The 14,017-nt window shown below is 35.0% G+C and overlaps 1 protein-coding gene across 6 annotated transcripts in view; it reads right to left on the bottom strand.

Moving 5' to 3' along the window:
- Window positions 1–4,491: 4,491 nt before the first annotated feature.
- QTMAN (queuosine-tRNA mannosyltransferase) overlaps window positions 4,492–14,017 on the bottom strand; it is a 337,069-nt gene continuing 327,543 nt past the window's right edge. For 4 of the 6 annotated variants that reach the window (XM_090267339.1, XM_090267328.1, XM_090267334.1 and 1 more), the window contains 3 exons: window positions 11,330–11,400; window positions 10,543–10,634; window positions 4,492–5,617 (listed from right to left, as the gene is read on the bottom strand). In XM_090267339.1, the coding sequence (XP_090123465.1) occupies window positions 5,534–5,617; window positions 10,543–10,634; window positions 11,330–11,400 (247 nt within the window). In that variant the 3' untranslated portion in view covers window positions 4,492–5,533. The remainder of the gene's footprint in view (window positions 5,618–10,542; window positions 10,635–11,329; window positions 11,401–14,017) is intronic. The other 2 variants (XM_090267341.1, XM_090267336.1) reach the window with 1 other exon arrangement.

Below are 14,017 nucleotides of genomic sequence, written 5' to 3' on the forward strand. Positions count from 1 at the left end.
ACTTACATTGTACTTGATTATCAGTTTTCAAAAACAGCTGCATGCTTTGCTATCTGTCTAAGGAAATATCGGGAGATAATACACCATTGGTATTTATTACTCTATAATTAAGGATGTATCAGTGTTTCCCTTTAAAAAATAGCCATATTTTCAGAAATTCATATCGCAGGCATAAATTTCCCTATGAATTACAATCTAATACTATATTAGAAGTATCTTCTTTTTAAGTTATCCCTCCTCTTCCTTTTCTTTTTGGGCAAATAAGCTTCAGGATGTAATTTCTGGGTTATTGGCTTGGGGCGAGAGGGAACAGGTCCTGTGTTGCAAAATTAAAGGTGCTTCTGCCACTGATGCCACCTGCTTCCTCTGCCCCAGGGCCTCTGCACCAGGGAAGCTTGTGGGGGCTCCCTTTTGGATAAAGGGCCAGCCTATTCCTATGTGGATACACAGCTTCGTCACCATATGATAGGAAAGGCAACAGAGAACACTCAGCTGTTCAGAAATATCACAGGTGCCACAGAGTCTGAAATTTTAGTACCAGGAATCAATTCTTTGGCATTCTTCTTCTTATGGTCACTTAGATAATTAATGCGGCCAGGAATAACATCAACTATATCTACGGTAAGGTATTAGCAACTTATTAATCCATGTTTCTTCTAACAGTAAGAGAAGTAGCAGAAGGAAAAAAAGAAGGGATGGTTTTGACGAACTAAATTGACCACAGCCTCCTCAGTGAGGCCTCTACCCCAACAGGGACCCCCAGCAATGCAGCATCAGTTACGTGGATGTTACAGGGCATAAACGCTCACCAGGAGAGCCAAGTGAGTTACCTAAGTGTATAAACCAGCGGACTATAAGATTTAAGGGAGCAATTTAATAATAGTAACAAAAACTCTTAAAGTATTGACTACCCTAGCGGTCTCTCCTGCTCCCTTTAACTGACACGGGCAACAAAACAACCCCTTGCTACCTGGTGAGGGGAGAAAGGGGTCCCTTTGAGTCATGAACACTGAACCTGGTGTTTCTTGAAAGACATGTCATGACAATGACACTAACTCAAGCAGGGAAAGGTTTACTGAAAACATTTTTGTTCCTGGAACACAGTGTGGCTCCTAAAAGGCTGTTATCTAATGCCTTAATTTTTTCATTTGCAAAGTAATAATGGAAATGTTACATTTTCATATATAACATATTTCAAATTCCAAAAAGGGTATTAATGGAAGTATTCTTAGGAGCAGTTGCTTCCTCTAGCACCCCACCTTAAACCTGCTGTATAAATGCAGTAACCAATAGACTAGCAATAGAAGCATTTTAGATGATCTTCCACGAAACACCAATTCTTTATATCAGGTTACAAGAACAGTTATGAACCTGTCCCTTTCATGGGATGGACTGCAATGAAAGGACAGAGCCCACACTTGGTCTGTGTCTTGAAGAGGAAAAGGGGCAGGTAACAAATACAGGAAGTGGGCAGACAGTTCTGTGCTCTACCACGCAGCTCTGAATGTGTCAAGATAAGAAGACTGGCTCATTTAACATTTTTCTTCAGCTAGGTATTTCCCATCTTGTATTAAAACAATATATGCATTGGTTACAAATGGTCATCAGAAACCCAGTGAAAAAAGGAACCCATGGGCAGTCAAGTCCAACTTTCTCTGGAGTATGATTTGTTTCAGGGTCAAGGTTAAGCACTTGCCTTCTGGAAAGCAGAGGAGTCCTGTCATGTAAAACTGACAGGGCACTTTCTTTAACAGTTTGAGGAAAAATGGTTTTCTGACTTGACCAATAGTGTAGAGTCAAGAAATGTTAAGGATAGCATGGTAGAAAAATTAACCACAGGCTTCCCAAAGTATTTACAGCTCCGATGAAAAGGTATAGCCAATAATAACACTTCAGACATGTAAAAAGTCATAAAGAGGAAGAATAAGTCCATATGTACTATGGCCCAGCCTAAGGAATAGACTATTAACTGTACCATGAATGTGCCTCTACCAGTCTTACATCTGTTCTTTCCACCACCGCTCCTCTGAATTAATTATCATTGTATTTTTGGTGTTGATTCTGATGTTTTTTTGTTATACTTTAATTACATATGTGCGCATCTTTGAACAGCACATAAAATCGTTTGCATGTTTTAAAACTTTTCCAGTTACGTTTTAATGAATAGCTTTAAAGGGAGGGTATATTACAGAAACATGAGTTGTCCTGTATGTCAATTCAAATTTTAAAATGAAACATGTTTATGTCAGTGGTTTATAATATATTCTCTTTATTGTTAAATGTAAAATCTGATCTTAAATACCATTCAATTTTCCACTGAAACAGAAAGGCACTTAGGGCTATACTTGTCAGTAGTCAATAGAGGAATAAGACTCATAGAATATGTCAACATTAAAAGACAGCACAGACTATCATCTGAAAACTGATTCTATCACCCACATAAAGTATGAAACTTAAATGAAAATTTTTTTGTGTCTCATAATATTACTAGGTAGCAGATGCTGTCTCGAAAACAGATTTTACTCTTAAAAATATGAAATACAATTAACACCTTCAACATGAAATGAAATCTTTGCTTCCAGATGCATTTCAAGGTGTTGAAATGAACCCACGCAGCCCTCTGTGGCTGAGGGTCCACTAACTTCCTGAGTCTGCCGCCATCTTTCTGTGGCATGACTGAAGGGCTGAGAGGGCACTTAAGTGTATCTGAAGGAAGCTTATTAAAACAGCAGCATTTTGAGAAAGGTCTCTTGGCCTATTCCTGATCAACATGGTATATAATGAGTAGGTGAAGAACTAGGTGCCCTGTCATTTTATTAATAGAAACACCTAGCTAGAGCATTACCTAGATAAAGTAAATTCAGGGTAAGCACCATGGACATTGTGCCTTGATAAATATAAATAGAGATAAAAAAAATTCTTGTTTTTAATGTTTGTGTTGAAAACATTGGTCTTGTTTTAAACATTCAATTCTATTAATTTTAGTCTTGGAAATTAAATTGTTAAAATATATTTAATTATAAATATCAGCTCTCTAGTGAGAGTAAGGGAAACAAAAATTAAATTCAACTTGTATTCTCAATTATTCTCTGACTTTAACAAAATATGGATTAATATACTTAATAACACTTCATTCCGCCATATCACCGGTGTTGGGGAGCATGTGCAGGCACTGCCCTCCCCCCAAAGATTTGTCTTTTCAAATGTCAACACATTAACAAACATTTTCTTGCTTATCTGCCAACTCTGACTGCATAGTTTTAAGAAGGGATTACTTTAACGTAAATTTTTATTCAGGAATGAATGCTTGCTGCAGCTAATGACAAAATTTGATTTGAGTTTATGAATGTAGAAAACATTCCACAGACAGGTAACTTTCAATACTGTATTTGCCAAAATCAGGGAAATATCTAAATGTTTGAAAGGTAGTGGTCCCTCCTCCCATTAATTAGTGAGAAAACATACATGGATAGTTGTTGTGAATACAATATCATGCCATTATAAAATGTGTGCCCATTATTTTCAGGATGGAAAAACATAGTAAACTAAGCACTGTTTCCTGGCTTTGAGAGAATATTCTTTCGAGAAGATGTTATCTATGACATGGCTCCTATGTGACTGAAGCAAACTCACTGGTGGAATTCATCTCCTTAGATGATAAACACTGCCTTGGAGAAGTGTGTCAAAATCTCTGGCGCAAGTTTCTATCTTTACTTTGCACTCAGAAGGAGGCACGTCTGACAGGTGATGAGTTCCATAATATTCGACTGACGGGACTTAGAAATCATCCCTGAGCCCTTCCGTTATGGGTGAGGAGGTAATTTGTTCACTGACTTCCCCGCACACTGGGACTCAAAGCCAGTGCTGTGATGTCCCATTATATACCTTGGATCTCACACTGAGTAGGGAGAGGGCTCTCTGTGCAAAATGGACCTCGCTGTTTCTGCTTCTCACTCTTTCTGCTTTTAAATCCCTGGCCTCATGGACCCTGAACTCCTGCTTTCCTTGAACTGCAAGTGCCTCTGTGGCCAGGCCTCCATCTGGCTCCCTGACCTTGATCTATTTCCTGCTTACGATTTAGCTGCCTATCAGTGGGCCCTACTGGACATCTAAACCATTGCCTGCTCTGTGTGGGATGCTTGCTAGACGACTCAGTGCCCTGGTCTTCTCCCTTCTTCCTGACTGCTCCTCATGCTGCAGTGTACAGAAGTAACTCGTTTCAAAAGCTAGGAAAGTCACAATTTACCTGCCAGTTAACAGAAGATGGTTTATCAACAGACGTTACCTTAATGACTACAAATGTTTACCTACTGCTTTCCAGAATGCAAAGAAAATCTTGGAAATGTCATAATATCTCACAAACATTTGCAAAACATATCCTTGTTCATCCAGAAAAGAAACAATTGTATTCGTTGTCTCTTGACACAAGGAAAGTGTTTAGTTGAGAAACATACCAATAGACGTACACACTCACATGTGAGGCATTTTAATTAAAAACGGTGGAGGGCATGTTATTAAAAATTTATTTTAAAATCTAGCCATTTCGAAACATTTTTATATCCATAAATACAGCAGCTTGAGTACTGGAATATAAGAGATTTGACTTGAAAATATTAAATTTGTAGCTGAATCTAAACATTTTCAAGGAATATTTATATCAAAAGTACTGGTTTTGTTAGAAGTATTTTGATTTCTCTAATTTTACCCATGAAAAAAATTAAAACAAGTATCTCAGTATTCATTTTATGGGTAAGGTGGCCCCACTCACAGTATGTCCCATGTTTGTTCGAATTACAGCTGTTTATCTTGCAACTTTCTTTAAGATAAATTAAATGCAAATGTAACTTTGCGAATCACGGGAATACCTGTCAGACCCCTTATTAATACTTTCACTTACAAATGCTGGTGCCAGAGAGTCATTAATTTGCTAAAAGCAAAGTGCTACAGCAGCCCTTTGCCACAGACAATTCTCAGCTGCCCAATTAGTCGCATAGCATTCTGGTCCTCCTCTCAGGCCTCGTGGGCCTCTGAGGACACAAGAAGTCCCCGGTGATGATAACCTGGCAACCCAGGTAGAAGCCCAGCCAAGTGCGAGTGTTTGAAGCTGCAGTTTGGCTGCCATCATGTCGGCAAAGAGAAAGAATTCAGGCACCGTGTCATCCAGTACAAAGGATAAAAACAGATTCCACCGGAAATTCAATGTGGCACCACATATGGGATACATGAGTGCGGTTATACAACAGGCCACATATTTTTTTTGAACAGTCTCCTCCATGTGATGCCGAGGACATGTGTAACCATCATAACGTCTCTAGGAATCTGTATTTAATTTGAGTTGGGGTGGTGGCAGGGATTGGAGATCTGAAGCCGCCACAGGTTTGTGGCAGATGGCTCTGTGTCAGCTATGACAAGCAGCCAGGCTCGGCTTCCTCTGCAGATTTTCTGTTCTCTCTGATCAGGTAAATATGGGCACACTCTGGAAAGTTCTACAGATTCTGCCTTAGGCTGCAAGTTTGTGACTTAGCCCCATCTGTCACAAATCTTCCCTTGGTTCTGTTGTAAGCAGAGACCTGAATTTACCATGTAGGGCTGCCCAAGAAAAAGGATTCATGTCACCCTGTAAGAAGAAGAGAGAGAAGAGAAAGCAATGAAGAAGCATTAACGACCGAAAGGCTGAAGTATGCTGACAATTCATATTGCAAATCTGCACAACTGACATCAGTTTGATTTCAAAAATCCACCGAGTAAATGGTTCTCAAGTTTTTTCACCTCCGGAAATCCCAGTTTCTGATTGGTTTCAAGTATAAACTATTTTCAACCACAGGGGAAGGCTCCCGTTTTTTTTTTTTTTTTTTTCAAATGGGTACATTCTGCTACACATATATTTCCTGGTTTATGTTATGGATGACAGCTATTAGGAGTTTATCATCCAACTTTTAACTTTTATAAACACAAGATATACATGTTTTTGCTAATGTGAATTTTACTTTTAAGTGGTGAGGGGACAAAAGAAATGCCATTACAATTACGTGGAATTTACAAAGCACTTCGAGTTTACTAACGGGTTTATACTCGTTACTTCATTATAGCTATACCTCAGGGGAAAAATGCTATTAAGAATTTTTTAAAAAGTCTTCCAAGTTTACAGATGAATCAGAGAGAGTTTAAGAAGTTCACCTAGAGCTAGGCTGCAAATAAGTAGCAGAGAAGGACAGGAAGTCAAAATCTCTGACTGATCTGAATCATCCAAAGTATATCTATTGTGCTAAAGGATTTTTACTTTTGCTTTACTTAGACAAATCCAAGGAAAACCAGGACAAATAAAATCAAGGAAGGAAGTGAAGGAGAGAGGGAAGAATAGGGAGAGGAGAGGGAGGAAAGAAGGGAGGGAGACTGACACTAAGAATTCGCCTTAAATTGTGCTGGTGCTGTTGAGCGATTTAATAAGTTCTAAAAATGTCACAAGCTTTTATGTTTTCATTTTTAAGGAAAAACGTAATGACGTTGGAGGACTGTTACTATTAATGAGCAATGCCTTGTTCACATATAGAGTATAAACTCAAATTAAAAGGGAACTATAAGGTGACCAGTGTCTCTCTTAAAGGAAACTCGACGTGGTTTGGTTATGGTTCGGGTAGCTATGGCCCGATACAACCACAAACGGCTTTTCTGGGCCCTGCGTCTGAATGGTAAGCTTAATCATTGTTTGGATTCACTTTTAGGCAGAAATTTGAAAATTCTTTTCTCCTCTGAATAACAGCAGGTTACAAAGATTTCTAGAATGTTAAAGAACTTGAAGAAGACAAAATAAAAATCCACAGCTGTCACCTGAAAAATCTGAAGAAACTACAGGTTGCTTTTGTAAGGCACAAGAAAAAAAATGACATCTCTTTTTCACAGAGAATATTGCTTTATTTGTAAATAAAAGTAACGAAAGAGAAGACAGGTATGAAAATGAAAAGACTTTAGTGTGGGAAGTACCTACTTATACAACTACCCTGTTCGTACTCTTTTGCTATTTTCATCACTGGTAACAAGGGAATGTGCAGACATATATATGTATATTTTTTTATAAATCATTTTAAAATATAATGATCAAAAGTCCTTTAAAAGCATAAAGTACTGACCTCAAATAACTGTTGGGAATATTCAGAAAGTAAATTCACATAGTAAAAGTAAGGCAAAACAATATACAACTTTATGGTAGTAAACTTGCTTGGGTTACAATAGTTAGTGTAAGAAGTCAATCCTTGACTAATTATTTTGTGATTACTTCTAGAATCTTGTGTTCAAGTCAGGTTTGGGAGTCATAAAGAACTTCTGTTTTATCTACGTGACATGTGGCCAAAGTGTCTAACCTACTTAGAAAAGGAAACGTCCTAAAAGTACGAGAAAGCTGCAGTCAAAGACTACACTAGGATGTAAACGTTTAAAGAAATAGTTTTAACTTTTTTTAATAAAAAAAAAAGAAAATAAACATTTAATTTCTGCATGCACTGGATTTCTCTTAAGGAAAAATGTGAGACAAAGGGGGTGTGGGGAGAGAACATACTACATGAACACAAGGGATTTAAACATTTCAAGTCTGAAACCATTTCAGGTGAGAAGTCTTGGGCACTGAGTTTGTAGTAGAAAGAGTCACTTTAAGGAAAAAAAAGTATCAGATTCTGTTTCTGCTTTTTAGTTACCAGCATTCTGTTTCAAATCCTGCTTCAAGTTATAGCCCCCAAACTCTCACTCATATTGAAATTATAATGTCTCATGTGAGAAGAAAGCCAAGTGTTAGTAGCCTTATTCTAGTCATTAAATTTCTAAGTGTGAATCTATATGAAAAATCCTATCCTAAAGTGAACTCTATATGGTAAGCCGCTGAGATGATTTTAAAATGTAAACTTTTAACAAAAAAAAAAAAATAAAAAAGAGTAAGGTGTAAAATGTAAAAGGAGCAAATTAAAAAATTCAGTGACATTTTATCCTTTTAGATCTTAGAAGCATATGTTTTATAAAAGCAAAGCAGAACTGTCCTATGGAATAAATCTAATAAAAAAACCATTCAACATTCTCTCTACAGTACACATAAAAGATTCTTCCACTGCTTAGCAAAGTAGGTAAAAGGCTGCCTTGGGGGAAATAATTCTCTGGTATTTAGTGAAGGCAAATGTTACCTGAAAATGTGTACATTCAGAAAACATTAGTGAAAAATATCATAACTTATTATATCTTAATTATAAAGTTTTCAAAGGCATTCTTTTTCTCTTTTGGCTCTAGACCCTATTACAACAACCAAATTACATATGTGGTACTTCCTGTCATTCTTCTAGTTTCACCTGACAATTGCATCTTCAAGCTCTTAATTACTTATACTTTTTTGGCCAATTTATTAGTTTTTGAGAATAATTTTAAGATAAATATCAAGTTCTATGAATGAGAACATATATGAAAATGTATAATAATTTATAAGAAAAAATACATGGTAGAAAGACACAGAAATAAACTATACATATGAATTCCTGTAATGCTTATGCATCAAATACTAATTTATAAAACTTTGAGATGGAGTATTTTAGGATATAGAGACTAAAAATATATGTAAAAAGTAGTAACATGGAATAACATTTAAGGTACAGGTTACCTTCTAAGCTGTCTGAAGACCAACTTGGAATATTAACAGCATACCACTAAGCTAACATTCTTTCAGAGTTTTTCTAGAAGTTGTTTGTAAAATAAATAACTACAGCTATGTTATGGCAGTAGCTGCATTAAAATATTTCATCTGGAGATCTGTTTTCTTTTGTAACTAAAAGCAACTTGCTGCAGTAACTTCTAAAATGGTTAAAATTTTGAAGATGCAAAAAAATAACAGGGTCAATAAGGCCTAACTTGAAGCAAAGTTACAAACTGATAAACTTGGATGGTGAAACTACGATTATCAATACTTCCTCATTCTCATCACAGAAAAAAAGAAGACATTTCTTTTTTTTGTATTTGCATGAGATGATGGATGATAACTAAACCTACAGTGGTAATCATTTCACAGTATATGAAAGTCGTCATGCTATATACCTGAAACAGTGCTGTATATCAATTATATCTCAATAAACCTAAAAATAAATCACCAGAAAAGAAAAAATAAATAAATAATTTGATGGTGAACTCACTGAAAATAGCTCGGTGTCATATACAGAAAATGAATTTATTTGTATTAATACTTATTATTCTATTTCTTTAATTTTTATAATCTGCACATTTTGATAGTCTGCCACGTGGGAAATGACTTGATTAATATTTTATACAAATAAGACCACTACTGAACTTTAAAAATTGAAAATCTGGACATAAAGCTTGGAAGACTGTTTTCTCTGTGAACCCTCCTATGTATACGATCCAACGTATTGACTCAAGGAATAATACCGAAGCTGGAACTGTTCAGTCAGCATTTTAAACTATTATGAGCTACCTTCTGAACCATTGCCAAGTTAATAGACAATGAAAGATAATGAGCTTGAAATTGGGTGTTAAATTGCATTTTTGGTTCTCTCCCTTTTTCTTGAAGTTTAACTGTTTCCTGCAGAAACAAAGTCATGTTTTGATGTACAACTAAGTATATATGTATTTTAGGCTATGAAAGGGAATGGAAAGACACAAGGAGGCAAACTGTATTTCATGTAGGAAGGTTACATATTAACATAGGAAAATTAAAATATGCTGGATTATAAAACTGCTAGATTGTAAACTATACTGAATTTATGGAAAATGAAGATGCTACATTCAAAGAATATAAAGAGGTATATTGCTCATGGCCTAGAGCCACCTTCAAAATTCATAAAGCAGATATATCCCAGTTCAGTTACTTAGACAGACATTTAGTAGGGCCTCTTTGTGTTGTTATTTCAACAATGTAAAATTCTTGATTCAAACAAGGGAAACAAGATAATGAATAAAGGGACTGAATGATGATGCTATTTAAATTATGTCCCTTTTGCCTTTGCCATTCAGAGAGGAGACTGACGGTCTAAATCAAAACACACTGAGGATGTCTTATGTCATTTATTAATCTGGGCAAGGGAAACATTTGATTCTTGAAAATCATCTTTAAAATAGTTTAAAAATGAACCCTCAACTTCACTAATGTCATTCACCTGAATTTTTGAGGACTGAAGATTTCATTATGATGGGAAGAAAGGCTTATCCTCATTAGTCTAATTGTAGAATCTTTCCTTTACTTCCTTTTAAACTAATGAGTTACATTAATCCAGGTTCATTTTTATAAGCCTCTTGGGGCTGAATGTAAAGGACAGTCATCTTAGAAAACAATAAATTTAAAAAAAGCATGTACCATGCATTAAGTGCATGTATTTCATAAGACCTAGGTTAATACAACTGGCATCCAGTTTAATTAATCCTTGTTAGTGTAACAACTAATATCCCTCCCTAGCATGTTTCCCTTAAACATTAGGATGTTAATTAAATGTTTTTTTTAAGATTATTTTCTTTGTACTTCAATATGGCATTATACTGTCTAAATCTCTTCTCAATAACTACCTTATAGAGATGTTTCCTTATAATATCAGGTCTCTTGCAGAAATTCTGAAGCCTTTTTGAAAGCTGTTCAGGTGTAGAATACAGATATTCAGCTGCAGGAAAAACAGATACATTTTTAATGAAACAAAAACCTCAAAGCACACACTCGATATTAGTCACTTTACTAATTAAAAATGCATATTGCTCTGTGCCGCCTCGTGTTTTACATTATTTAAGCATGATTTTATAAGGTTACCTCAGCTCACAAGGATGTTTAATGCTAAATAAGACTCTGTAGTTGTGCTGTTTAGACATCTCCTTTGGGTGATTAAAATACATTATTCTAACGTAACACAATGCATATGTGATATATTTAGTGATGAGATTCCTTTCAAAGAACTGGTACTATTGCTGTATGTACCCTGTACAACAGTTGCATATTATTAACTAGTCAATTGTTTAAATAATTTGGTGTGACTTTCAGTCCTCGATTTTTCTCTGTGTATATCCCCAAAAAACTCTGTGAGCAAAAGCAGCAACACTGACCTACTTATAAAAATCCATCATGGGATGTGTATGCTAACAATGAAGAATGCTATTTGAAAACTTGCTTTTTTGTTATCTTAAAAGAACAGATGGTAAATATAAGCTTACTCTAATGTATTAAAACATAAAATTTTTCTAACACTAACATGTTGACTTGCCAAATAAACAATTGCTCCCGCCTAAGTTTATTTTCCAACTTTTTCATTTAGCAAGAATCATGCATTAAATCCCAACAAAGATGAAAGTACATTAAAGCAGCTACCTGGAAATATTTCAGGATAAACCAAATCTTTGGGACAAAGTGGGTAACAACCACAATATACAGCTTCCAACCTGAAGAAAATTTTAAAAGAGGATAAAGATACATATTAGAAGGACATTACTATCATAGCCAGAAAGCAGTTTTGTTTGCCTAAGTTAACAGTATGAGCCCAGAGTTAACTGGGATGAATGAAAAACATGGTCGGCAATACAAGCCTAAAAGCCAAAGTTGCTCTTTTAAAAGATCTTATTGATCATATATGAATTTCATAGAACAGAACCAACAGCATATGTTTTGTTCACTGAATTAATCAAAGCGCAGCTCTGCATTTTTTTTTAAAAATGCTGTTTAACACATTTTATAATCAGCAGATAAACACATGTAACAACATGGTAAAGCATGGACAGCTTTTCTTAATAATGCTGCAAAGCCCCAGAATGTTCATTTTTCAAAAATGTTTAAATAAAATAGCAAATACTTAACTTTAACACTGTAGCCGTAGAAATGATAGAGGCACTTTTAAAAGCATCAGAAAAAAATTTACAATCTGTTGTGTTGGGGCATTTTCATTTTTTAGCTCGTGCTTCCAAACGATTCAGTATATGCAGAATGTAAAACTGTTCCCCTATTTACTGAAAAAATGCTCAGGAAGATTACCTTAATGAACATTTTGCTTTCTTGACTAATAATTCAGCTCTTTTTGCCTTTTGTCAGAAAAGAATACTTCTGTTATTAAACGAAGAAACAAGAAAGTTTCACTTTGTGAGAAGCTCTCCCCGAGGACCACCTATAGGAAGTTTTCCTTCACGGCACAGTAGTGAAGGTTGAGCAGAGGGAAGGTACAGCAAATTGATGGCTGTGTTAGCCCTGCACAATGGCTATTGATCTGACATCATAAACCTTAAAGAGAGATACCACTGTAATTTCTGTTGGCTAGGAATTAGGCAGTGAAATTCAAAACACTCTTTAAATATTTATTTTATGAGAAACTTTGAATTGCATCCAAAATGTTGACCAAAAGCACAATTTTATTTTGAACTGCAGATTTTTTTCAGCCCAAGAATAATTTGAAGTTATGTCAATGTTTACCTTGTTTACTTACAGTGACAAAGGGCATGTAATTTAAGCTCATTTTTTTTCTTTTGTAACTTAAGCTGTTTTTAAGTGGGTGGTATGTTCCCTATTTTATTGTTAACTGAAATTAGTTTAAATGAAAAAGTATTTACTTTGAGCTGCAAAGTTTAGAAAAGTACTGAGTTCAAAGTTTTGCTGGAGAACTGATAGAGGTTACAAAATAATACAGTGGAAAGGTACAGGATCTAGTTACCAGTTATTAATTTCAAAGTCCAAACTGATATCTAACAATCTCTTCTCTACATACACAGAGTACACGTAGAAATTCTGATCGTAAGCACAGCTGTAAACTGCTCTGTGACTGTGTGATAAAACGTTCACAAAAGTTTTGAGCACGTACAGCAGAGATAGTCTTCATGAACGAAAAGAAAATATGCACTTTATCTGAAGACACTCGGTTTTAAAATGCAGTGCCAGTCGAAAAGCAAATACATATGAACATTCTCTTATAATTACATAAAATCAAAAGAGTGAAGTCACAGGCATTTCAGAAAGTGCACACGTTATCTGCTTTTTAATAATGGATTTGAATTAGAGTGTTCTGTTCCCCAAAAGAAAATTGCAGGCCAAGTAACATTTTGAGTCGTTGCATGAGCATGTACCATGCCATTTCCAAAAAACCTCTGCTAATTAAAATACAGTGAGATAGCTATGGCATTATTTGATTTAGGAAGAAAAAAATTCATAAATTAGAGTTCAATTTTTATTTGTCAATTATGTACTTATATTTCTAATTCCTCAAAAAATAAACCACCACTTTTGGTTATAATTTTAACTTGTTAAAATACCAAACCTTACTCTATACATTATTTACATCAGGACTAGGTTTTAAAATATATTATGTAGATCATAATGTTTTTAAAGACATTTATAAAATCCATTCTCATAAGTTTCTCATGTTTTATTTCGAAAAAACTATTATCTCCTGACAATAATACAATTATTCATTATTTCAATTCTTATGCACTACCAGTTAAATAATAAATAGGGTTCCAATTGATCTATTGTTAAAATGACTAGCAAATGACCTTTTTATTCCAATTAACAAATCATCTGCTAAATCTATGAATCTTAATATTCAGATCTATTCACTTCAATTCATACAATTTATCTGCAAATAGTTGTTGGGCTTTTGATTCTAAATATAATTAGCTGATAATTTTGCTTGGCTGAATTACTTTTCTGGAGGGCCTGCAAAGGCTCTCAGTCGCATTATCTGGCAATAATGAATCTGATAGGTGAAATTTTTTACTGTAATGAGGATGAGACACAGTTGTGACACCTGAGTCTACTAATAACAGAAGACTGCTAATTATCGACAGCACTTTTTTGTGTGATGCAAGGAGAAAAAAAAATCCCTCATTATTAAAAAATAAAAAGTTACAATTATAAGTGACACCGGAGGAGAGTAAATAAAATGGAGTGATTAAAACATTGCTGCTTTAAGGGTGTTTTTAATTAAGTGGAAATGCTAATGTTGTCATACTTAGCAGATGGGATTAAAATTAGTTATTGTAAGTAACTCATATTTTATGTTATGGTTTCCACAGCATG

The sequence above is a fragment of the Furipterus horrens genome, unplaced genomic scaffold (assembly GCF_987537825.1).
Source record: "Furipterus horrens unplaced genomic scaffold, mFurHor1.1.pri manual_scaffold_1, whole genome shotgun sequence".
Taxonomy (NCBI): Eukaryota; Metazoa; Chordata; class Mammalia; order Chiroptera; family Furipteridae; genus Furipterus; species Furipterus horrens.